Here is a 27,791-nt window from a genome sequence, read left to right on the forward strand (position 1 = left end):
GATGCTTGTCTGGTCCCAGGATGAGCCAGTTCAGGGAAGGAAATCAGTAGAAAATTCATCCCATACAAAAAAAAAAAAAAAAAAAGTGGTGAATAACTTTCTGCCAGTTCACTAAACCTACTTATTGTAGGATCAAGTACACTACAGTACTGACAAAAGGTACTTGTGTGAGCTGGTGTGACCAGTTTGGAACATTGGGAGATGGATAGACTGTGACTGTTCGTAGCTCTCAGACCACAAATTTTGTAAGTGCTCTCTCATATGCTGCAAAAAATTGACTGTCAGCATGCCTAGAAGCACCTTGCATTCACTTCCTCATTGTGGTAGATGAACCACCCTGTGTTTATCATAAGTGGGAATGAGAGTTTGCTTAGTTAGCTATGGATTTGAAGCTCCATTTGCTGGTTCAGGGCTGTGGTGGGAACAGTGAATTCAAGTTTTCCATGAGGACTGAGTGCAGCTTGCACTAAGTGCTAAGGAGAAGAGAGGGTCCGTAGGTGGACTGACTCTTCATTCTGTCATGTACACTTGCCAGTGCTCTAATTCTTGATTTAATTTTTTCACTGTTCCTCAGAGATGACTTAATTGTAGATTCACTAAGCAGCATAATTTACATTTGAGTGTGACTTTGGCAAATACTTAACCGAATAAAGTGGAACCTTCAGTGTACAATTTTTTTAACATGCAAGGTTACAAAGTTTGAAAATTGAATTAAAAGTCTTGATATATAAAAAAGAATTTTCAGATAATCCTTCTCTGGCAATTTTGAAGAGAGTATTGTGTTCTTTTTAAATTTTGGTTTGGTTTTGTGTTTGTTTTTTTTCCTTTCTTTTCTTTCTATTTTCTTCAAATAGTTGAGAATCAGGATTGAACTAGATACATATTTATGTGCTTTTTTGAAGTTTAGCATTTTAAGAGTGAAATGCATAATCAGTTTTGAGTTACTCTTGTGTTGACTGACTACTAAGGCTAATTCTCAGGGATTTTTTATGTTGAGAGGTCTGCAAGCTCAAATACTCTGAGACCTGTTTAAATCCCTTGGAAAAAAGTACAGTTTTGTGTTGAAATCGTAAGATTTTGGCTGAGAACACAATGAAAAGAAAGCCAGAAAATGTGTGTACATTTTAATGCAAGTTACTAAATTAAACAAAACTTTAAGCTTTAAACCATAGTATTTTAAACTTTTAATTTTTTTAACCTTTACAAATGCTAGTAAACACAGCTGTTTTAAATAGCGCTTGCTGGTAATGCTATGTGTGCAAATACAAGGTCTTCTGAAAAGCCTACTTGTGAAGCTATTACTTCCTAAAGTGTAACACTGTTTAATTTAGGAGCATCTGTAACTAAATGACTAGAAAGCAGCAGTCAGTTGTTTAGGGACACTTGCTTTAAAGGAACAAAATTTACTAGTTACCAGCTGTGCCTTAAATCACATGATCTCTGACCTCTGCATAAAGTGGTTGGATTAAGGACACTAGTTGAGCATCTCTAACTCGTTGTTATGTAAAAAAAATCAGATCTACGTTGGAGAGTACATGTGGGATTATTCTCTGTGTGTGTTGGTTGACTTGCTTGTGGGTGAAACTATATCAGCAGAAGGATTACTTTATTAATTTAAGGACTACTTTTCTTAATTTATTTTGCTGCTTTTTACATAAAACATTGTCAACTTAAACTATAACTTGCCTAAAAAAAAGAATCAGTGTTAGGTTCAGATTTTTTTCCATTGTCTATGTATTCTTTAATTAGCCTCTCCAGGGATCTTCATAAATGTCTTTTCTATTATTGTGTCAAGAAATGGTGCAAAGAGGCCAAAAATTTAGGAGGGAAACCAAACAGACTTCACAAGATGCTGTTGAATGTGAAAAGTAATGAAAAATGGTGACAGCATTGGCACTGAATGGAAGGAGTTTTTTGTCATGTCATACTCATTTTGTATAATTTAATGCTATAGTAGGGGGCAGGGAGAATCACAGCATAGATTGTAAAGGTCAAAGTAAGGCAAGTCCAACAGTATGTATGTGCAGGCCAAACACTGAATGGTGGTGTTATATTTTGTTTTTTGTTTGTCGTTGTTGTTGTTGGTGCTTGTTTGTTTGTGTGGTTTTTTTTGTGGGTTTTTTTTTGTTGTTGTTGTTTTTTGTGTATTTTTTTTAATTTTTGTTTTGTTTTTGTGTGTGTATTTTTTTGTTTGTTTTTTTTAATATGCAATATGACCAGTTAAGATGGGATTTACTGTGTTGCAGAATTAGGTGAATTGATAGGTAAGAAATAAACTTCAGAAGCGCAAATTCCATTTAAAAAAACACCAACAGTATCTTTTTTAGGAATGCAATTAATTGATTTGCTTGTACTTTGTGAGTGTTTTTTCTATTAATGCTAACACATGAGTGGCTAGTATTTATGTGTATACAAACTAATGTGGGTGTTTACAATATGCAAATTACTATACATAAATTTGTCTGTATAGTTTCTTACACTTTTTTAAAAGTAGGAGGAAAACTGGGAAAGCTTACTAAAAAGGACTATATTCTAACATATTAAGAACAGATAAATTACAGACACAAATACAGGGGAAGGAATTATTCAATATTAACTTCCAGTAGTCTCTATAAAAATATAACACACACACACACACACACGAGGATTATTTTATTATTTAGCTTTCCTAAAATAGTATGCCTAGCTGCAGTCACTTCTAATTTTATCATGATTCTGCAGCCAGATATGGAAATAGTATAGTCATCAATTACAGAAAATAATTATGATTTCTTCGATTTTCATTAAGAAAGGCAAGAGTATGCAGTATTTTATGGAAGGTAATGCTTTTATTTCTACATTTTAATTTTAGGACTTGTTAGTATTTTCTTGGTTACCATTCAGAATTTGACTGTCTTAACTTTGGTCATGGTATCACTTCCTTTCAGCAATATTGCATAATGTTAAAGGAAAGGCAGTTCTAGCCATCTGTCAGTGCCTACCAGAGCCATGTGTAGCAGCTGTAAGCAGCAGTATTTTCCTCCCTCCCTTATGTCCAAGCGGGCATATTGACCTATTCTTATCCTTCTGCTATATAGAATTGCAAATTATGAAATTGCTGTCTTAGAATAATTCAGTCTTTGGCATTCTATTCTTTCATGCGTAACATTTTTTTCTATGAACACTGCTCTTAGAATTGATCTTGAGCTTATTTCAGTTAGGCTTTTTTTATTGGAAAAGATTAAAAGATTTGAGTATTGAGGGGAAATAAGCATAACTTTACTTGTGCATTTGGTTATGAGGAGAACTGATTCGGAATGCAGGTATTGCTAGTGCTCATTCTTCAGAGCAGTGCAAACTTTTTTCTCCTCTGCACTTCTTCCTTTTTCCTTTGGAGTTATCTTTCATATTTTGCTTTATCTTTTGTCTCCCCTTCTTGTTGGTCCTATTTTCCAGAGGAGGTTCCCTTTTTCTCTGGTACCATGTTGCCATGTTGTTTCTTTTTTTCCAAAACTTTTTTTTTCCCCCAGCCTTAATCTCATTTTTCTGATTTTTTTTCCTACCCTGCATTACTTATGCATCCATGCCAGCAATCTACACATTTCGTGACTAATGAGTAATGACGAACTAGTCACAGATGCATATGAGTGATTAGGGCACTGTCAAAGGATAGACGCTGAAGTGGGAAGCTCATCTAGAAGAGTGACCCTTGTCAGTAATTGAAGAACCCAATTTGGTTTTTATAAATAAGAAAAATCTGTCACTCTTGCAACCTTCCAAGCCAACTGACTCTACAGTTCCTAAAAGTAGCATCATTTTCTTCATCCTGTGAGTCTGACTGCTTTGAATATTTAAAAGCTGAAGTGTGTTGTTCCATGATTACTTAGTCAAATTAAAACCGACAGGTACCAAAATGTTCTTGCTGCTTTCTCTTTACTTGCTCTCCCTCTACCAGTGGTTCTGGAGCCTGTCCTTTCACAGGAGAAACAGATTCAACTTGCTGTCCTAGTAAAAGAAATATTTCTTTCTGTTTCCTCTTCATTTTTTTTTTTCCCTCTAATGAGTTGAGTGGGCTTGATGTGACCACAGCTCCAAGTACCAAAGCTATAGCTTGGGTTAGGCAGCAGGAGCACAGAGCCAAGAGCAGTAGGGGAGAGTGGGCAGAGAAATGACCTTTCTCTTTTAGCAATGGTAAACTGCTAATTTGGCTCAAGTCACACTTGGAAATGGTTCCTTGAAGCAGGATGAAGTGAGTAGAGATTTAGCATTTGCAACCTGCCTGTTGTAAATCAGTGGAATCTGGCCTCTGCTCTACTGCCTTCTGTTTAGTTTTCCTGACTTTCAGCTGGGAGGGAGCCATTGTCAGTAGAGATCAAAATGTCAACAAATAAATGCATTTGGGTTTGAGTTTTTCATCTTTGAATGAGCTGTTAGTGGCTTTTAACAGTGGATTGTCATTGTAAAATTAAACTCCTGGAGTAAATATTTTCATCATAGAAGGAAAAATATTTTAACATGTAGGAATATTGTTGAAGCCATTTGTGAATATGTTAAATGTTCTAGGCTCAAAATGTTAATTGTTACTTTATTATCAATCTTTCATATGTTTAAAAAAATTGTAGTAGTTTCAAGAATTTTAACTATTTTTGTAAAATTTGTGTGAGGGTGTATGATTTTGGAGAAGGCTTATTCTATCCTGTTTTAGGTGAGAACCTAAAAGCCAAATGATGACAATGAAATTGGCAACACACAAAGTTCTATGAAAGGTGTGATCTAAACATTCTGTACATTGTTTTTCACGTTTTTAATGCTTATGCCTATTACTTTAGTAATAGTGGGCAAGTAATTTAGATCAGTATAGGATTTTTAAGCAGAACTTTCTCTTCTGTCCAAGAGGTTGGTGGAAGTAATCTGTATTTTTGTGCGTTTTAATCTTCTGTTAAACTCTAAAAATAGATGTCGTCTGAACGTCATACTTATGATTTTTTTTCTAGCTTAGCTGCTCAGGCAGAATGACTAAGATTGGGCAAATTCACCCCAGATGTCACAGGACTGTGCTTAGTCCTGCTGGGGCTGAACAGGAGCTGAGATGCCCGGGCACAGATGGCTTTGGTCTGTGAGCTACATCTGCGCATGTTACAGCAGCGCTTGGTGGTGTGGCTGCCTTGAAGCCCTTATATTTGGTAGCCATGCACCTGGAGAGATTGTGTTTGACATCCACAGCTTTTTAAATAGCAGTCTTTAAAACTGCTATGCTAAGCATTTAAAAATATAAAACTTGCCAAAGAAGGAGGTGGGAAGGTGTGTTTGTACATTCTTTGGCATGGTTTTGTTCTAAGCCATGTCTTTGACGTAACTTACAACAGGTGAATATGCACAAGCATGTATAGGCTCATGAGGAGTTTTATTTATACAAGATGAGCTTTTTTTTTTAAGTGAGTGAGTTGGAATCCTTGCATATTTAGGCTTAGCTTTTTGACTTTCAAATGTTCAGTTGTCTTACTGCTGGGTCCTTGTTGCAAACTTAATAGTTTAAATATACTGTTGCAGTCCTTAAAATGTATTAATTATCATAGTGTTCTTTGAAGATCCTGACTGCTTTCAGGTTATGTTTTCAACAGTGTAGTGCAGTCAGATGAAACAGTCACCACACTGGATTTTTCTGACTTTCCAAGTAACTGCAGAGACACATGACAGAACTTAACCACTGGCTGGATAGATAGAAAGAATGATTTACATTTACTCTTTTTTTTCGTTTGAGAGATTATTGTAGTTTAGCCCCAGCCGGCAGCTACAACCATATCCTGCTCGCTCACCTCTCCCCTGCCCAAGGTGGGATGGGGACGAGAATCAGAAAACAAAGGCAAAACTCGATGGTTGGGGTAAGAACAGGTTAATGGAACAGCGAAAGGAAAAAAAAAAAAGAAAAAGAAGAAAAATCCCACAAAATCCAAAACACAAACGCACACACAAAACCAAAACAAGCAAAGGAAAAAAAACAGGAAAAAACCCACAACAAACAACACCCACAACAAACCCCCAAATCCACACCAACCAGAAAAACCCCCAAACGAACAAGCATTAAGAACAATACTGAAAGAACCTACAAAAGCGATGGGCCCGCAGCACATCCCGATCCGCCTCCCCCCGTTCCCCCCGGAGCGCTGAGCAGCTCCCACGCTGAAACTCTCCTGTCGCCCCGGCCACAGCTCACGCTGAAACTGCCCCCGCCCCTGCCCCGAGCGGGGACTTGCGCCCGAAATACAAAAGCAGCGGTCAAGAGGGAATCGAGCCGACCCGCTCCTCCCTCTGCCTCCCTGCCCTTATAACTGAGCGTGACCTCACATGGTACCGAATACCCGCATGTCCTGACAGTGAGGAAATTAACCCCATCTTTACCGACCCAGAACAAGATGCAGCAGAAAGCGTGTATTTGTCTGTACTGTAGTATTAGAAATTACAGGTTTCGATTACAGAATTGTTTTTAAGGAAAAAGAAAAATAATATAATTTGAACTTCCTTGTGAGTTTTAAGAATGTGCTTTTGGCTTTCAGCGCTGTATGTTGAACAACTAAGGAGAGCTTTGCACTTCAGTTTGAAGTGAATGTATGGATAGGACCAAATACATGTCAGGCATCAGGTTGTACTAGTCTGGCTGAAATAATTAGAAATCTGATATTGGTATATCACAAGTCAGGACATCTGGGATGGTTAATTCCATTGAATACAACAATTTGTTTCCTGTGAAGTCAGTGTTTAATTAAACTAGTGGGCTTCATAAGCTGAGACATAAATAACCAAATTGTTTTTTGCACACTCATGTTGTGTCAGGAAGTCATATTTGTCATCACCTCAATTTTGACTTTTCAATCACTTTGGCTATTTTGCATTAATATAACAAAATGTGAACATTTCACCTTAAAGAAAGTAGTTCAGAGACAGTACAAAAGGAGATTATTTTTTTTTATTTTTTTTTTTTTTTAGTTAAGGGTATTGTCATTGCCATCCAGTTCTTAGTATATGTAGTAGATAACGTGTAGGTAGGGCTTACAAGAAATAGCCTCTCTCACTTTTTCAAACTTATGTGGTAATAGTTAAGATTTTGCTGTATTCCTGTAAATCCTTTTGTGAAAGCATTAATATCATAAGGTTGTGGTTTCATGGTCACTTCAGGCTGATGGAAGTTTACACTGCTTGTTACTGGGCAGCTCTGTTGACTGGCCAGTGGGGGCTCAAGGTAACAGAAGCCTGGTTTGTGTGCTGAAAGTGATCAGGAAAATGCAGCTCAAGAGAAGTAGTGTTCCCTGATAAATTAATATCTGCCTGAAAAATAACCCAAGTTTCTCAGTTTGCTTTTAATGATTAGATAACAGGAATTGAGAACTTTTTTGCTTCCAGCAGCTGTGGAAGGCTAAGAAATACATTTAGTTACATCTCCTCATTGGGATGCTCCAGGACAGTGACTTTCTTTTGTTCTGGCCTCTGCCTACTTGATTTACCCTTCAGCTTTTCAGGGTCAGATCATTCCAGTTTGACATGTAAAGTCTTAACTGCAGTTGTGTGGTGTAATAGTTGGGGAACAGGGGTGGTATAGATCCTGCTTTTTTTCCTAGTATGATGGAGAAGAGAGAATCATGTGGCACAAAATAAGAGAAGACTGAATTCGTTATATTTTACTTTACATTTACCAAAAAAAAAAAAATAAAAGTACTTTGATATCTTTTCAGGCATCTTTAATCCAGATAACACCCTGGCTTATCTAGCAGCGGGGGGAGGGAAAAAGGTTTGGTTAAGCTGTTGCCTTCTTCAAATACAAAGTGAAGCAAAGTTTCTTGATAGTAAGAGAATTGGTTATAACATGTGGTTTAGAGACAGCAGATGCGCTGTTACTCCTTTTGGTTGTCTCTTCTGTAGAGATGGCAACAGAGCAGCCTCCTGCTGCACTGGCAATGCTTAAGTGGTTAATCTAGTTAGTTTTTCAGGTTTAGAACAAAAAAAAAAATGAGTGTCATAAAATAACATTACAGTCAAGAAAATATGTACTCTGCTGATCATTTAGGTACTGCATGAAATAGAAAAATATATTTTTCTGAAGAAAAGTATGCGTAAGAATAAATCTATTTTGAAATGAAGACTTGTTGCACTAGGTCTCAGTGTTACTCTGTTATGGTTTTAAAGCTCTAAACACTTAAATTTATCAAAAGGTTTTTTTAATGTAGAAAATATCATAAATGTTCTAACTATAAAAATGACTATATTAATTTTGTAAAATTTAGCCCTACAAAATGTACTTAATGCAGTAGAATGTATCTTCTTTCGATTTTTTTTTTTTTTTTTCTTTTTTCCCTCTATGAAACAGCTACGTTGAATGTAATAAATACAAACCTGCTCTACTGAAGTTAGTCTGGAAATGAATACTGAGAGTTTTGGGGATTTGCAACTAAGCTACCTTCTTGATAGTTTACCCAAGGTTATAACTGGTATAAGTTTTTAGACTTCTGCTTAAGTAGGACTTCAGTATTTTGAAATCTGGAAATAGATATTTTAGAAGTAGTTTTCAGTTTTCAATCTTTTTTTTACCTCTCTATAAGAGATACATTATGCATGTAATAATTTAGGCTAGAAATACTTTGTGTACACATACACAGGCATGTCGCAAGAAGAGCCAGAGGCCACGAATGCATTGCAAAGAGCAAGTTTTATTTTAGTTAACTCTCTACTGGGGGATCTCTGAAGCCACACCTGAACTCCCAGTCAGAGGTGACACAAGCGGGGATGCAGGCTCTTGTGAATTCAGCCCTGATGGAAGATCACTGGGCCTGCAGAGCTCGCCTGTATTTCAAGGCTTCAGGCAGGCGCAGCCTCCCGCTCTTTATCACAACAAAGCAGGAATCTCAGACATAGTGATAAGGTGCCTAGAGTTTCTCACAGGCCTATGTTATCTAACACAGAGGTTGTACTCGTCAAGCATATGTGGTCAGTCAAACAATTAGTATGATGTATGTGCTTTTTCTACAGACAGGTGCAAGTCATTTGAGCATATTTCAATTTAACTAATCTCGCCAAATCTTTCACTATATCCCCATACATGCCTTAAAAGTAACTTTAATGAGAAAAAATTGTGATGACTGATTTGATTACTAGCATACAATTACAGGGAAGACATTGTCTTTACACAAGTGAAAGGAGTAAGGGTCAGATTAAGAGCATCAGAGAGCAGAGTTTACTTACCTCCATGCAGCTCGGTATTTAAACTCCCATTGCAGTCAACAGAGAGTCCCTATTGTTGCAGGAAGCTAGAAAACACTTGGGGTGGCCATCCACAACTGGACACAACTTCTGATTGTGACCAACGGCTCCCTTTGCAGATGCTGTTGCACAGCTGAGAGAATGTGAGAAATGGGAGACCTGCTCAAATTGCACTAGGAAGTCTCCCTGGCCATAGTATTGTCTCTTAGTCACTTAAGGTAGGGCGCAACATATGCCGCTTGGGAGAGAAGGTGGTGGAGATCTGTGTCTGCAAATCCTTGTTAAGGTTACATGTATTATGGCATGGTTGTCTTGACTAAAGATACCTTTACTAAAAACCAAACAAATAAACAAACAAACCTGTCTTGTATAATAACAAAAAAAATTTATCACTCATTTTAATAGCCAAGTGGAAGTTGGAACCTTAATTAAATGCCTTTTGCAAGGTGTTCAAAAGTGTTTCTAGGTGTAGATTGAAGAAACAAAATTTCTGCTTGTTGATCTATATGTTGGGGAAAACTGAGTAGAAGTAAATAAACACACATTTTAATAAAATCAATTGAAATGCATTTTCAGAACTTTCAGGGAGCTTACTTCTTTTTTTTTTTTTTGCTTTAGTATTCCAGTTCTCATACTTTTTTATGTAGGTGGCCAAATTGCATGGTTGATACACAGAGGCAATCACCTGTAGTATTTGTAACAAACAGAAAATTGTCTAGAAGCTGTGTAACATTCATCATTTGATTTCAACTTGCTGAACTGACTTTCACATGCATCAGTATGTGAAGAAAAATAGTATGTTGCTGCCCTAGTGATCTGTCAATGCAGTGTTTTAATATAAATTCTGCCACAGGAAGCATTCAGAGTTGAAGTGTTGCCCTTCATCAAAAGAATTAAGTTCGTAGGGAGCTATATCTGATGAAGAACATGCCACAGTCATGACATTTATTTCTGAGACTCATAGGTTAAACATGCAAAGGTCACTTCTGAAGCTGGGACTGGAGCTGAAGAATCAATAAAGTGTCAGTAGATTCTAGTCATTCGTATTAATCATTCTCAATTATTTATTTTCTAGAAGGTATTTGGCTTTGATATTTGAAGTGTAACATTAATTTGTAGTAGCGGAATGAGATGATGTCAGTTTATGGCCAGGAGCTTTCTTTAGCTATGCTATGTTGCATTTTTTAAAAAAAAAAAAAACAAACCAAAAACAAAAACAGAAAACCCACTGAAAAACAAATGAACAAAAAAAGTTGTTACTTTCTATTAGCATTCTAAAAAAATAACCCAGCATAGGATTTGGCAGAACTCTGCTATTACAAGTGGTGTTTTCTGGAAGGTGTTTTAAATCTATATTAGGGAATACACTGGCCTGATTTGCAAAATGTGACCAGTCAGCTTACCACTTACCACCCTCCGATTTAGGTAGCTTTAGCGTATATTGAAGTGGGTACTGCTTTAGTTTTGCTTATAGCAATATCAGAAACTTCAGTGATGCTGATTTTGATGTTCTAATAGCAAGTTTGTCTTTTTTAGGAAATAAAGCCTCAAAGCCATTACAACCATGGATATAGTGAATCTCTTGGACGAAAAAGCCACATTGATGATTACAGCACTTGGGACATAGTCAAAGCCACACAGTAAGTTTCACTGTTAAACTTGTCTGCGTCTGTATTAGTTAAAAACAGTGAAGTGGATTTTTTTCATTTGCGTAAAGTGGAAGGTGAACAGTATTAGTAAATACAGCAGTGGAAGATTTCAGATGTGAACTCTACAAAAATACTGTTAAGACAAATTTATGAGCTTTGTATGAAAATATGTGGGAGGAATTATGGTAAGTTGTAAATACAGGTGGTTGCTGGACAGCTTGCTTGAAGAGAATGTATGGTTTTCTTCCTGTTGGTACTGATGTTTATATTCTGTAGGTGATGATTAAGAGATAAGTGGGCAACATTTATATACAAAAATGAGGGTTTCCTTGATTGTTGGTGTTATTTATAGGTTAGAAGGAATGCGTGTCTGTGTAATTTCCTTGGTTGTCTCTAACTGTGCAGTTTTAGTGCTGCCATGAAACTGAGTTTATTGCTGAGAAAGGGTTGCAGGAGTAAACTGTGTAAATTTCATAATTGTGTCCTTAATGTAGAAATGTAGATAAATTCTACAAATTTGTTTTCTACCCAATCCTGTAGTATGTACAAACTCATGAGACTTTCTGAAGAATTGTAATGACACTACTTTTCAGCTTGTTTACCATTCAGAAACCACCACCCTGTCACCTTTCTTCAAGGGGCTGAGAGGATAGAGAGTTCTGTAAGATTTTTCTTTTTTTTTTTTTTTTCTGTATTGTTGATTTGAATGATTAAACTATTGTATATGTTGCTGAGCTATTTGCCTTTTTCTTCTTAAAATATTTTTTCCTTTACTTTTTGTTTTGAGTGTGAGGAGGTAAACTTCCTGAAATAGATGTTGACTAACTCTCCAATTGTTGCTGTAAATGCTTTAATAGTAATGCCACAACTTGTAGTTCTCATGTCAGGGCATTTTTAGAAATGAAAATATTGGCATAGCATCAAACTATCTGCCTCTTGAAAGTGTGGAAATATGACAGCAGAAGTGGTTTTGCAGGTTACTTGCTTCCATTCTGGTATATTCCTTGCATGTTGGAAACCCTGAAACACATTTGTTGCTGTTGGCCCTCAAATTTAGGTTGATCTGTCCTTTCAGCTGAGTTGCTGTTATTCTCTTCTGATCTCCTCCACCAAGAATCAAAAGGGTTGTCAGTTATCTGTTGTGTTCCTTCCCAGTCGTGGTGAGTTGTGACTTACAGAGAGTGTGACATCTCACCAAAGAGGACTGTAGTTTCACATCATACTCACATCACCGGGAAGGAGGATTATCAACGTGGGTATATGATCAAATTGTGGTATCCAGACAGCACTTCCCTCTCGAGGGAGAATTCACCCCTAAGTATTTACTAGGATTTGAAGGCCACAGCCGTCTTAAAGTGAAACATCTCTGAAGTTTAAGGCAGAAAATAAACTCATCAAATACCATAAGGCTTGCAATAAAATGAATACAGGGTGTTTAAACAAGATGGACCCAGTTTCAAAGATATAGTGATTTCAAATTGGGTCCATCTTTTTGAAACACCTTGTAGTGCTGCTAATATATTAATTCAGTGTTATTTAAAGTATATACAGTTCCTGTGAAAATGATGTAGTGATTAACTTTTGTAGAAATATAACTTCTGTTTTATATGTATGAAAAATAGGTGATCTTATCCTCTACTACTTGTCCTCATAAATCAATATTCACTTATATTGAAATATCTGCTGATTTTGTTTACTTTTAAGTTCTATGCTAATGTAAGACAGATGTCACAGAACGTTTTTTTAAGAGCCACTCCTCTGTCTCCCAGAACTCCCTTCCCCAAGCAGTTCAGTAAGATTAAGCAAAACACAGCAAAATAGAATAAGAATTATTTTTGTTGTCTTGATTCTGGTATGTCTTTTTCCCAAGTCTGGGGATGTAGCATTCAGCAGGGGATTGGCAGCACAGTTCTTTTTTTGCGGAACACTTCAAAACTGCCTCCAAAGAATATAGCAGGTTTTTTAGTGTGATATGGTCAAATGGTAGGTGGAGAGCTTACCATTAGTCAAATGAAATTCTGTTGATCTTGAGAATGGTCTGATAGCTAATTATAATAATAAAGTTGTATATCTTTCGCTGTTTAAAAAAAAAAAGTGATCAAACTGATCTGTCATCCAAAATGGTTTGGCGTTTCATGTAAGACCACTTAAATTGTAGGCTTCTTGACAGGTAGAAGGTGCATTTCACTGTAGCATAGAATTGTTTGCTATTAGAATTGTGATAATCCAAGCAGGAAGCAATTAGTCACTTAATGTTAGTAGCTAATCAGTCTTTTTTTCAATCGTTGTTCTTACAGTATGCAATGTGCTGCATTATTAAAAGTTTCTCCTGTGAAAGTAACTAGTTATATGATTGTTGCAACATACCTGAAAATGGGGAACATAGTTCCTTGGAGATGATGATGAAAAACCAAATGAAAAGGTTTAAAACTCATTTATACTTCATATATGCTGTTTGACTGTAGAATTCTGAGCTGTTGAGTTTATTGGCACTCGATTGCAGAGAAATACAGGGTGTTTCAAAAAGATGGACCAATTTCAAAGCAATATAATTTTACTCTGTAATGTTAGTAAAATAATGCATTTGCTTTTATGTTTTTCAGCAAGGGAAAATAAGAGCTTGCAAGCTCCACACATTTTTTCCAGAAGTATTTGTTCATTGTTTCATATTTTGTTGAACTGTTTGTATGGTTTGTCGTCTTAGTCTGTAAATAGACACTTATTAGATTAACGTGCTCATACACTGTGTGGTACAACTCTAATAAGCTCTTACAATCAAATTAAGACTTTGTACAGAAAAGAGTTCAGCTGATGTTCTCATTGCAGAGTTCATTTGTGCTTTTTCCCCATTACATTTGTGATTAAATTCTCCCACAGACATGGGGGCCTAGGCTTGTTTTATACCAAAAATAGTCTTTCTTTATGTTAACTTTGCAGAAACTTGTGTTGCAGAAAAAATGATATTATTCGATTTTAATATTTATTGATATAAAAGACACTTTCACTGACTCTGTCATAAACATGTCCAAGGCATCTAGGTGGTGTTAAAAGTAGTAGTGTCTTAGCTCTTCATCTTGCAGATGTTACAATGTGAGTGTGATTTCTGGCATTTTCTATTTGGTTATGGCAAAATTCAGTTTATTTAATATAAAGTTTCCACTGTGTTTCTGAAAGCAGAAGCAGGTCACTTGTGTATTTGAAAAGCTGTTTTTAAAGCGGTAGTTAAAAAACATCCTCCATTCTTGCCTTTGCTATTGTAATGGAGGAAGACTGCTTACTAATACTTAGTAAGTACTTCACTTACAACTGCATAGAAAATATTTTAATTTCTTCTACCTCTACGAAATCGGAGGGTGTGCTTTTTTCTCTCTTCTTCTAATCATAAAATCGTAAATAATTTAAAAGTGAAATTTAATGGAGGTGTATTGAGTATGTTTATTTCCATCTCTTCTGGCATCGGCAGCCCTGCATCATCCAAGGCTGAAGTCATAACTCTTAAGATAATGTCTTGAAAAGAGAACTGTGTTAACCTAACTTAAAGTCGCTGCCTTTGTTTAGTTCTAAATCTTTCAAGTCATGAATCTAAGGAAAAGTAGCTAACGTTCACAGGTAGTGAAGTATATGATGGGTTATGACCATGTGAACAAAATCCGAGACATGGTAATCCTTGCTTGATGATTTTCAGTTCTGTTGAGAGTGAATAGCAACCTTCTGCTTGTAGTGAACTTGAGCAAATTCCATCTATTCTGGAAGTGTGTTAAATAACCCTTATGACCATGGATATTAAACATTGATAATAGTAACAAGTGCTTTTGTGGCTTCTAGAAGATTGATTCCTTATACTTGAGTGTTATGATTTCATTATTGCAACATTAACTTTTCTGTTAGTTTTGTTCACCGAGATGATTCAAAATGTAGTCGTGTACATTGTGAAATAGTGCAGCACAAAATACAAAATATGCTGAATCTTGCTTGGGAAAAAAAAGGGTGTTGGATACATTTAAGAACATATTTTTTTTCTTCACTGTTCTCATCATTCATGACATCTAAGAAAAAGAATAGGATGCATATGGAATAATTCAAATTTATGAGGGTTGGGCAAAGTGATAATTACCCCTGACTTTTTTCACCTATCTGGAGAAGAGGATGGGCAGACTGTGACACAGGTAGACGTTCTTTATGTCTAGTCATTTGTGCCCATGGAGTTTAATTATATTCCTGAAAGCAAAATGTATCTGAAGTTCACATGGGAGGGTGGAATTTTTTTTAATAATATAGCCACAACAGTCTAGACTGTTTGAGGCATTGGAATGTATGCAAGAGCTGAATTTCTCTTGTCTCTCAACATCACTGATAACAGTTCATTATGCAGCTATTGAGTTATTATCCCTTTGCTGTTGAAAACAAAAGTGTATTGCTGTTTAACAGAAACATGGGAACATTATGAAAGGCTTCGTTAGTATTTAAGCATCGTTCATGGGAATGAGACTTCAAAAGATAAAAAAGATCATTTTTATTCCGATTGCATTTCCAGTGGAAACAGCTTTGACTGGGGTTACAATGACAGCAAGATGAGGGAGCGAGCTCCTGGTTTGCCTACTGTTTGTTGGCATGGTGATGTGCTCACTGAAGAGATTCCTTCCTAGTATTGTGGCCAAATTTTATGTTAATCATGTAGCAAAGATGGCAAGGTCTATTTCCAAGAGTCGATGTGATTGCAGACAAAAGATTAAAAAATAAACTACATATTTAAAATGCAAAAGGATTCTAGGATACTATTTTTGACATTATTTAACTCAGAATATCTTTACCCTGCGATGACAAAATGTTACAGATTGGTTGTTGAAATGGCTTAGAGACTGTGACAGTGAAATGAACTTGCACAATGTTATTTTTTGCCCTGGAAGAACTAGTCCCATTTCTTTCAGAACAAGACAAGCTTAATAGTATGGTTTAATTGTATTCCATATTGATGTTTACAGCATCACCCTCTAGAATTCATCCAGATGCTGAAAAATTGTCAATACATCAGTGTCTTGTGAGGATTTGAATCTTTTCCTACATTCTTGAAGGACACAGAGCCCTTTATAACAACATTGTAAGCACGATTATGCTGAGTGTCTGAAATATGTGACTTTATTAAGAGTCTGTCATGAACATTTGGAGAAGGCAAGATGAATTCAGCTGCAGCAAATTGTGGGGAGAAGACTGTAGGTGGTATGTAGGAGAAGAGTGATGCATTTCTAGGACAGAGCTCAAGAAGCCATGACTGCATCATATTCAGTGTTTTATTTAATTGTGGAGACCCTATTCTTTTCAGGAAGAGGAACAAATAGTTTTAAATTCCTATTTTTTTTTTTTTCTTTGGCCAGGCACATTTTGTCTGTCTAGTTCCCCGAGTCCTCTTGTGACAATTGAAGAAATTGAAGGGTTATTAAGTTATACCTTGTGTGTTACATCTTTTGTAATCAGTTATGACTGAGTTCAAGGTACCAAAATAAATTGCTAGGAACAGGCAAACCAACGGTAAATAAAAAATTGTTACATACCTCTTTCTCAGTTTATCTTTTGGGAAGCATTTTGTTCCTGGGAAGCCTCTTCTGATGTATTGCAGACTTCATGATTTGTTCCATGGCCAAGCTGTAGGAAATGTCTATGACTTGCAGCTTGTCTTCCAACGGGAAGGAGAAGTCTGTGATGTGTGAAGTCCCAAGAAGAAATCCATTCCTACTACAGGATTCTGCCTCACCAGCCTGCAGAGTTGATTCACATGCTTGCCACAGCTCTCCCTCTTTTTCCTCTGTCTTGAGCAAAGTTCTTCAGAAATAAAGCACCATGGCATTTTCTGTAAGAGATTTGCTTTAAATAAAAACTAAACAATAAACACCACCACCACCCCCACAAACCACAGACACACCCCTTCCCCCCCGCCATGCCTTGCTGTGATAGTGCTGCATGGTTATACCTATTGGTAGTATTGTATAACAAAATCCTGGCTTTCATTTTATTGTTGTGTGGCTAACTTGGTCAGATACTAATCTAAATAAGTTGTATGATTTACCACAGATGACCAATAGTAATGTGGTGGCTTAACTCTAGTAGGCAGCTGAGCCCCATGCAGCTGCTTGCTCATCTCCCTTCCTTCCCCCCAGTGGGATGGGGAAGAGAATCAGCAGGGTAAAAATGAGAAAACTTGTGGGTTGACATAAAGACAGTTTAATGGGTGAAGCAGCAGCTGCACACACCAGCAAAGCAAAACAAGGAATTAATTCACTGCTTCCTATGGGCAGGCAGGTGTTCAGTCATCTCCAGGAAAACTGGGCTCCATCATGCATAGCAGCAGTTATTTGGGAAGACAAACACCTTGACTTCAGATGTACCCTTTCCTCTTCATGCTCAGCAATAAAAGCTGTGGGGAGAATGTCATATGGTGTGGAATATCCCTTTGGTCAGTTGGACTCCACTGTTGTAGCTGTGTCCCCTCCCACCTTCTTGTGCACCTCTTTTTCAATAATGCCCAACTAATTTAGATGCTTAAAAGCTGCAATAGGCTTGGAAAGCCTTCACGAGGTTTTTTAGTTTGAGTCATCTGGGGCTTTGCTATGGGAGCGCTGTCCAGATTGAAGATCCGTTCAAATACATGAAAGAAAAAGTAAGAATGGTAACAACCCTGGAAAAAAGGTCTCAGCATTGGTTACACAAGTGTAGCAAAGGGGCCTTAAGGTGTCCAAGGCTGTCTCTTCTGCAGAAAATAGAACATAGAAGCAGCATAAGGAAAACTTCATTCCAGCTTTGAGAGGATGTTAAAATTCTGCTTTAGCAGAAGTTAGATGTCCCAAGGCATTGATCTTGATTTCAAGGTATGCCTACATGTCAGTCTCCTTCTTGAGACTCGAGAAATCCCTGTGAGTTGTACAGACATTGAAATGTAATCTTTACTTACCTTTCTGCATTGCTTTTTTGACACTAAAAATAGGTGGTAAAACAGCATAAGCATCAAGACAAACATTATTTAATGTTAGAGTTATTCCTACCTTAGATTCCTAAGGGATGTCTATACTGAATTGTTTCAAGTTTCAAAATGCATGCAGAATTTTTTTTCCGATGGCGGTAGCTCACATTTAGTGGTTAGCTTTAATGAAAGAATTAATTTCTTACTGAAGAGTAGAATTTTGAAGTGGTATGAAAAAGAAAATGGTACTAACTTATATCAGGAAAATTGCTATTTGTTGTCTGAGAAGAAAAGTGGGAAGTGTTTGAGCTCTGTGTTCGTAAATGACATGATGATTTTGTTGTCTGAATTTTAGGAAGATACTGTCGAATCAGTTGGCTAAGTTCTTTGGGTTTTGAGGAGATGGAAAGGTGGGAGAAACAAGTGTAGTGGAGTTTCTGAGAAGATTATACTTGATATAATACTGATCTATATTATGCCTTGCTCTGCTCTATAGTTTGCTACAGAGAAAAGTTTTCTGTAAAATCTTAAATTGATAAATATATCTTTTGCCAGTAGAAAATTCTTGTTGCAATAGATCTGTAATCAAATAGAAACAAACTCTCTGCTTCATTTCTGTTGAAGCTTTTGTATCTGTAGTGGTAAGTATGGTGTTTGCTGAATGCTTTTTTTTCCTGAGATAACAGCTTAGCTTATTTCCTTCTTCAAGGTATGGAATATACGAACGATGTAGAGAGTTGGTGGAAGCAGGTTATGATGTACGACAACCAGACAAAGAAAATGTAACACTTCTCCACTGGGCTGCAATCAACAACAGGATAGATCTGGTGAAGTATGTATTACACTTTAAGTTAAAGATAAACTAATCATGTCCTTAAAAATGTTAATTTCTTTTTTTAAGATGTTAAATATTCTTAATTCTCTTAAGAACTCATTTTTGGTCTTGAAATTTGGAGGAAGGGGGAGTAGTCAAAAGACCTAATTTGCATTTTGGCAGCAATATTTTTTTGACACAATTATCAGAAATAAAACCTGTTAAGTGTCCAGAAGTCAAGACACTTCTCAAAGGAGATAAACCTTCCAGAACAGCTGTTCAGCTGTATGTGCAGTTTCTTTATACTGTGGTATACTTGTTGAAATACTCAATTTCTTTTTTTGAGGGGAAATTTTATGCTAGTGAATATTTTCAATAAGCAATATTAATAAGATGCAAGGGAAATTTCTATTTCATTCAGCATTTTAAGAAGTTCTAATTTAAATAACTTATTTACATTTTAAAAACACAGATGTTACAGCAGGTAAGATTGCAGCACCTCTCCTGTCAAGTAATAACAATCTTTAATAGCAGGATCTGTGGGATTTGCAGTATTTTTTTGCTTTTAGGTTTATAAAACCTTGAACATAATATTTGAGACTATCTTTTAAGACATATTATTGTCTTTCAGAACATGGAGAGCTTAAATTCTGAAGGGATAATTCTTAGTACTTGCTGTTTTACAAATCATGAGTGTATATAGTAGATGTTTTATTTTTTTTCCTCTACCAGTAACAAAACAATGAATTAAGTATATGCAGTTAAATCTAAATACGCAAACTATTATTGAATCAGCAAGTTTTAGAATATTTGATGTAAACTCCACATCTTTAATCAGCCCACTCTTCAAAACAGTTCTTATTAATGAATGTGAGTAGTTACACATGAAACCAAATGTAAAACATCTTAATTTAAGCACATTCTCCCCATGTGTGTCCATCATTAGCACCTTCATCAGACCAGATCTTGAGTTTGTAGATCTCAGGTTCACATTTGCCATCTCGTTTTTAAAGGACTTCCCATGTCCTGATGCAGTTCTCTTAAAAGAAGGTTGAATAGGTAAATATAGGCAAATAGATAAAGATTTAGATCTGATGAGAAGGACCTCGGGGTCCTGATGGACAGGAAGCTGTGAACCAGGAATGCAGCCTTGTGGCAAATAAGCTCAATAGTATTTGGGCTTCTTAAACAAAAACATTGCCAGCATGTTGAGGGAAGTGATCCTTTCTCTCTACTCAACTGTTGCAGCTGAACATCTGTGTGAAGTTGTGGGATACCCTTTGTAAGAAACATATGGACTTATTGGGGTGAGTCCAGTGCCAGGTTGCAAAGACAATTGAAGGACTACAACATCTGACATGGGGAGAGGCTGCAAGACCTTGGACTTCTTAGCCTAGAGAAGAAAAGGCTTATCTTGTGAATGTATATGAGATCCTCGTGGAGGATCTTACTAATGTATAAAAGTACCTGGGATACCTGATAATGTAATATGTGGTAATATATATTACCTGGAATCTTATCAATGTGTGTAAATACCTGATGGGAAGGAGTAAAGGAGCTGGAAACAGACTTTTCCTGTTAGTGCCCAGGGGCAAGACAAGAGGCAGAGGGCACAAATTAAGACACACATGAAATTCCATCTGAACATCAATAAACACTTAACTTTACTGTGCTGGTGATGGAGCACAGGTGCAGGTTGCCCAAGAGAGGCTGTGAACTCTCCATACTTGGAGATATTAAAAATCCAGCAAGACATGGCCTAGATAGCATGATCTAGATGCTTTGACCAGGGATGGTTAGACTTGATGATCTCCAAAAGTCCCTTCCAAACAAAAAACTTATTTGAAATAATTCAGTGTTTCTGAAATATATATATTTTAAAATTACAAACAATAGGTAGCACAACATGTTTTATGTCTTTTTTGTGCGTAGAAGCTTATAATAGAAACAATAATTCTGCATTTGGTATCTTTTTTTCATTACAAGATAAGTAAACCAATGTTATTTCTGGCATGCTGAAGCAGACACTCTTGCAAAAGCGACGCTGGACCCTGCTTTACCTGAATAACTTTTTTTATGAGAGTACATTTTAGACTGTTTTTTTTCTTCCTTTTCATTTCATTTTCCTTCTAGGTTGTTTTGGGTCCTTATGGCTAGCATCTTACAACTTGCTGTGAAATAACTGAAATGTATAAAATTTTTTAGATAGCCACTTTAAGAAAAGTACAGCATCTGTAATAAAAGTTGTATTTTGAGCTCACTTTTTATCCATCTTGTATGCATCATGAATTATTTGCAGTGAATTGTTCATCTTATTTGAGCTGTTGGAAGACAGTTGTATTGCAGATATTCCGTCTCATTTGATATGCTTGTATAAGGTCTAAAAAGTGTCACTGAGACAACTAGCATCATTTAAGAACATCAGTATGACATGAAGCATTTGAAAAAATAGGCCTGTATTGTGGATAATGTTTCTATATTAACTTAATCTGTAGATTCTGTATTAGCTTTGCAGTGCAGTGAATCTACCTGTGTGATATTTCATTATGACTTAATGCTTTAGTTCCCTAACATTTTCTGTATTCAACAGCTTTTTCTTTAAAAATCAAAGCAAATTCTGTCCCCAAAAATTTGTTTGGAGACCTTCTGTCATTCACGGAGTAAAATCAGACCACATTTTAAATTCCACATTAGTCCTCTTTTTTCTTTTTTTTTTTTTTTGGTGAAAGAAGTACTTTAGCATGTAAGTATTTCAGGTTGTGTTTTACCTTTTTTTTCCCCTCCAAGCATGTTGCTGACAATTTGCTGCTATAGCAATTGTATTGGGCATAGAGGTAGTTCAAAATCAAAATGTCATACTCAGATAAATGGAAGTCCGTGCTTAAATCTCTTTCTGAATTTTTAGTTAGCTCTTTATTATGTGTTAGGGAGATCTCTCCACCTACATTTGAGTGCTAGAAACTTGTTCTGAGAATATTAATTCAACATAACTTTAATTGTATCAGCCGTATCTTTTTGAAGTTATTTTAGTATGAGCCCTGACAACTGAATGTTCTTAAATCTAATGTGTCTAATTCTTCCTTTTTCCTCAACAGTATGTCAAAGCTTTTGTCCCTTCTTGATGCATCTCTACCACTGTGACATGCTGCATTGCATTTTCTTCCTGCTGTTTACTGGAGTGCATATGACTACTAATGTCTTTAACTGCATCTGAAATTAATTCCTCCTGATGTAGTTCTTATACTCAAAGTTCCTCTGTCTCTAGGGGTTCTTGGCTTATTTTAGTTTATCCAGCATATCATACTCTCTCTTTTGTGAAACAGTGGATTATTCTGTTTCCTTAGAATGAAATTATTCAGTGTTTTTGTTTTTTTTCCTACCACATCTTTTCCCAAGTCCCCACTGTTTATCCCCATTATTTGCAATGCATAATTGCATTAAATATGTTGGTTAGTGAGTTTAGCATCACAGAAATAGATTCTAAGTGTAAGTGGTCTGCTGTCATGATACTAGATCTCAGAGTCTTGAGTACTGGGTGTTTACTATATAAGATCTTGCCAATGAAGTAGCTTAGCAAGCTCATCTGTGGAGAGTGCAGGCTTAGAATTAGACTCTTTTTTTTTAAAAGTGTTTCCTCATCCTGTCTATTGTAAGACTTCAGATTCAGCCTAGATACCAGTGAAGCCTATTGATTTTTTTATTAAGGAAAACTACAGAACCTTTTCTTATTTCTGTAGGATCAGGGATAAGTGTCAGACATCCATAATATAGTTCTCTTTTCATCATGACACTGATCTATTGGTCTGTCTTCAACTCAGTCTTGTAAAAATAAAAAAAAATTGCCTTCTGTCTCTACTGTTACCTATTGACTGCATTTCTCCATTCCCAGTGTCAGACTTTCTCTAGACAAGGATTTCTATTCTATTTTTTCTAGCAACAGTGACTGCATGCATTTTGATTCCATAAGCACTGAACACAAAGTAGGACAGTTTTGAAACGCCTGGCAAAGGCTTAGTGATCCTAATGTGGAGATCAGTGGAAGTATTTTCTTAAGGCAACCTCTTACCAGATCTGCTTGCTTTGAATGTAAGTAGATTGCTTAAATAGGACTTGCAGACCTGGCAGCTTGTGGTGTGAAAGCTTAGTTGAGTCACTGAGAGTAGAGTCACCCAGTTCCCCCTGTTCTCCAGGGACATTCTCAGCAAGCACAAAATTGCTTCCACAAGATCTACCTGACAAGGAGATTAAGTCCTCAGTTTGGTTTTGCAGAAAAATCTCACCATTTATGTGTACTGAAACTGAAATGCAGCAATAAATCTTAACTTAGTCGAAGAACATCCTTAAGCAAACATAAAATGATATTTTAGTGCGCCATCTGGCAGGAGATCTCCGCCTTGTCTTTTCCCAGTTGTCAAACTGCAAGTTCTTCCTTCTAAATAAAATGTACTAACCAGTAAGCCTTACTGCTGCTCAGTAGGATCTGAACATATTCTGTGTTTCTGTGGGGACCAGTGTTTGAATGAAGACAATCTGTTTAATGTTCACCTCCCCGTGAGTCGCTGTCACATCAGCAAGATGGATCCAAGCTTTCACTGTGAATTTCTCTGTGCTGTCTTTTATCTAGACAAAATTTCCTTGAGAACTCCTTCTCAAGATAGACTAAATATCTTCTCAGTACCTTTTTCAAATCTGTTCTTTGATAGTTGGGACTTCGCTTCACAATAACAAAATTACGTTGTCCCTTTACCTTATATACACCTTGTCTTTTTACCAACACAGGATCAATACTTTTCCAAAATCTTTGGTTGTTCTCATTGAGAAATCCAAAAGCTTTACCTTAGCAGAGGGATGTTGCAATTTTGTTCCTTTGGTGTTGGAGGCCAGTGGAGTGGACTGTCCTGTCCTGCATCAATTAGAGCAGAGCTTGTTTGTCATACAAACCAGAGTTTCTATGATTTGGCAAGTCTCCAGAAGTACTTCATTATGTCTGATGGCTCTAAGCAACTGTATAAAGGGATTTTTCCTTTAGATGTTTTTAGTGTGGACATGGATAGCTAATGCATTTTTCAGGTTCCATCCCTGAGTATAACTTCCGGGCTGTTTTTGAAGGTTCACTCTCTGAATCAATAAGCACTGAAGAAAAAGAAGGTAGTTACTTGAAGTTTTTCAAATTGTTTGGCTTGTTGCCTTTCTTCTTGCCCCATCTTGAAATACTTAGGGGAAACTGAGGTGCCAGAAACTCAATGCTAAGGATTTGATGGACAGTTTTGTGTGGGTGAGAGGGCAAGATTCATCTACACCTGGCAGGTATTTTGAAGGTTAAAAAGTCTGTAGGCACAGGTACTTGGAATGTGCAAGCACTTAGGAATCTATAGCTGAATAATGCTTTTCAAAGGTCTGTTAGTAATAACTTTGTTTTCCATTGGCTTAATACAGTAATGAATGAAGAAGTAGAAGCCTTCTGGGAAGGCCTTTTTTAAAAAAAAAAACACATTGATTTTTTTTGTAAGGTGTGCATTTTCTTTCGCTAAGGAAAACCAATATTGCCAGTTAGGCATCTCATATAAAACATCAAGGAAAACAGTTCACAGAAACAGTACATATTCCTATAGTTATGAACTGCTGCCATTAAATATGGGTAACTTGTTTTCTTCCTACAGATAGCTCGTCACTTTGTAAATATCCTTGAGGGAAAAATATCTTCTAACCCATCATTTAGAGTTATATTTTAAATATCCTCATGTTTTTGTCCTTTCATTTATAACAGTTGTGAAGTATGTGAAGATCTTAGTACTTGGCAAAATGCATAACTTAAACACAAGCTCTTAGAACAGTTACTTTAGCAAGGCCATGCCAGTGGTGATACGTGCTGCAGGTTGAAATCACTTTGCCATTTTAACAAAAATTCTCTAAATATGGTAGTTTTCTAGCAGCATATTATTTTACCATGAATTCAGAATTCTTTTTAATGCAGCAGCCCCTAAATATTTTAGCAGAGTCCATTTTGTTAAATACTTCTGTGGTAGCACAGCTTGTACTAATGTATATAGCACTTATTCTGTTTTACCTTGGAATGAAATTAGAAAATAGCATCAAGCTTAAAACTCAGTAAAAAGCATCTCTACTCTCCCAACGCATATCAAAAAGGCAAAAAATTGAATGCATGTGCATGACCTATAAAAAAGGAGGTTATATGAAGGCAAGGAAAGTTTCTGGTCTTCTGATCTGTAACTGCTGGTTTTGCATAACATAGAACATGTTTACTGTGTATCCTTTACATTTAACGAAGACAAGCAGTAACGTATTATTTTTGTTATTCCAGATACTATATATCGAAAGGTGCTATCGTTGATCAGCTTGGAGGAGATTTAAATTCTACCCCACTTCACTGGGCAACAAGGTGGGGAAGAGTCTTCTGGAATTGTATTTTCCTGTGGTGGTGGTGGTTTTTTTTTGCTTAGCTTGGGATCTGCTACTGATTGGTGTATGAAATTGCTGTATTTTGGGAGAATTCTTTGTACGGTAATTAATTCAGTCGTTGATAACGGGGCACACTGTGAATGTGGTATGTTTGAGCTACAGGAGCTTTCAGCATATAGTTTTGTTTTTGTGTTCTCTTTCTGATGTAAAGGAAGGTGGTTGCTATGATAGGAAAAAGAGTAAAGTAAAAGTAGAGTCTATAGTCACCTTGACTTATTCTTATTTTGGAGGTCTTATTTTTGTCATTCTTTCAAAGCCCAGTAACACTTGTGCAGGTGGGGCTTGGGATAATTTTGTGTGAAATTGTCCTTGCAGTGTTCTACTATGTGTGTGGATTTTTTTACGATGTGCTTGAAGTCAGATTTATGGTGTAGAACATGGTCTGAAAGTGATGAATGACTGGGAAAACTGAAGACAGCCTTTGAGTTGTAGCTGCTTCTTCAGACAAATGCTTAGAAGTAGGTGGGAAAGGAACACTGTCCATATTAATAAGGAGACTTAGAAAATAAACTTTTAGAACATTTAATGTATCAACACAATTTTGTACTAAAGATGAGGACTTCCTTGTTAGACTCAGTTAGCTTGTAGCTTGTATGTTTCTTTTTGTTACAGATCACACTCTACGTTCTATGTTAACAGCACAAAAGCTTGATTAAATTTCCTAGTGTTCATAGCTGTAATCTGTCATTCTGTGAAGCATTGTCCAGAGCTGCTTCTGAAAAACTGAAGAAGTCTTTTTGCTCATGTCAGAAACTGTGGGCTGACAGTTAGGCACCATATCAACAAGAAAGATATGCCTACACTCATTATGCTAAAAATATGTTTAAGCTTTTAATATAGTGTGAAGGAAGTATAGGCCTTCAGTTTTCCCTTTTTCACTCCTATTTTTGTTTCACTACTATTTTTAATACTAGAAAGATAAACTGTATGCCCCACTAAAAGTGAGAATATATAGCCAGTTTGACATCTGTTAAAATAGCAGGTTTCATGTGGGGACTGGTAGAAGTTGCAGTAGACTAGACTTCTAAACTAATAACTTGTATTTTTCGTTGACTGGCATTTTGCTATTCAACACACTTAAGTCAATGCATGCAATGCATGCATTGGCTGCATAAAATTTGTTCATATGAATGAGTTTGCATACTCAGTTGCAGAATTAGATTGTGACAGTTGTTGTTTTTGAGGTATGAGTCGAAGTGCGGAAGCTCCAGTAGTGTAATTAACGACTAAACATATTTGTTGTATTCAAATATTCAGATTTTAATAGCTTTTCTGTATATAGTTATTCAGTTGTCTGTTTATACTTATTCAGTTGTCTGTTTTTTGTGTGTTACATTTAGACAGGGTCACTTATCCATGGTTGTGCAGCTGATGAAATATGGGGCAGATCCGTCACTAATTGATGGAGAAGGATGTAGCTGTATTCATTTGGCTGCCCAGTTTGGACATACTTCGATTGTTGCTTACCTGATAGCAAAGGGACAGGTAAATTTTAATTTAATATAATATTTAAATAAATTCTACTCAAAATTAAAATATGAAAACAGTTGTAACCCACACCTATCATTCAGGAAATGCAAAATATTTGCCTGACTAAACATAAAAATAATTCAGTGTCTTTTATTGTAGACTACAGTATTGATGTGCCACCTGCTAACTTCATTTCTTCTGACAGTGGTCTGAGTACTTTGGCTTTAATTCATACCTGTCTAATGTAGTATATGGATATTCTGGCAGTTACTCTTTTACCATTCTTTATTTGTAATTAATGTGATCTTTAAATATTAACAATGACAATGATGACAAATATTTTAGAATTCTTCACAGAATCATCAGTTTATACACAGGTAAAAAATCTAATGCCAAAGAATTGTTATAGGTCATCTCTTTTTTTTTTACACCTCAGTCCACAACTTGTATTTATTGCTGTTACTAATTGCATGCATGTGTAAATAAAGAAAAAACAAACCAACTCCAAACCTTGCTAGCCTCTTATATTACTGCTAGATCTGTAAAGTGTGTATATAGCTTGTGTATTCATTAGTGTTCTCATTGCCTTCCATCCTTCATTCTGTATGCTCAGAAACATGTTCACCTTTTTGCTACTCACCCTGCATTATAATTTGTAGATTTACTCACGCACAGATCCGTGAAGCACAAATTTTATTTACATATAGAAAAGTCAAGGCCCTCCTTATTTTTACAGTCTTGCTACTGCTGTTCAGACTGCTATATTCTCTTTATTCTTTCAAACAACAAGTAAGATACAATCCAATGAGTCAAGTAGAATATGACTATGAAATCAGTAGGTTGGGTCTGTGTAAAACAAACATTAAATTTGCTGTAGAAAAGTATTTGTGCCTGTAAAAATATAAACTATTGCTCCATGCAGTATTCAGTTTATATCTAAGAACTGTTTGGTTAAACAGCATTTACTGTATGATAGAGAGCAGGCAGGCACAAGAAGGGGCTGATCATATATAATCACTATTTTGTAGGAGATAATGATTGGAGAGAAGTGCTTTTTCATCAGGAACAAGTTTTGGATTTTGTTCACAAATTATGTATAATTGTATGTGGGTTTTATGTTACTAGAAAAATCTTGCAGCTGTTATGCATGTGCCAACTTTTTTAAAGCATAGCATTAATGAAGGATAAATGGCCTTTA

At 36.2% G+C, this 27,791-nt stretch overlaps 1 protein-coding gene across 1 annotated transcript in view; it reads left to right on the forward strand.

The window, feature by feature from the left end:
• Positions 1–27,791, forward strand: part of ZDHHC17 (zinc finger DHHC-type palmitoyltransferase 17) — a 74,076-nt gene that overhangs the window by 8,626 nt on the left and 37,659 nt on the right. Inside the window, exons 2-5 of the mRNA XM_065041019.1 lie at positions 10,765–10,868; positions 18,539–18,661; positions 24,966–25,043; positions 26,464–26,608. Of these exons, the coding sequence (XP_064897091.1) occupies positions 10,765–10,868; positions 18,539–18,661; positions 24,966–25,043; positions 26,464–26,608 (450 nt within the window). The remainder of the gene's footprint in view (positions 1–10,764; positions 10,869–18,538; positions 18,662–24,965; positions 25,044–26,463; positions 26,609–27,791) is intronic.

This window comes from Columba livia, chromosome 1 (genome assembly GCF_036013475.1).
Source record: "Columba livia isolate bColLiv1 breed racing homer chromosome 1, bColLiv1.pat.W.v2, whole genome shotgun sequence".
Classification (NCBI taxonomy): domain Eukaryota; kingdom Metazoa; phylum Chordata; class Aves; order Columbiformes; family Columbidae; genus Columba; species Columba livia.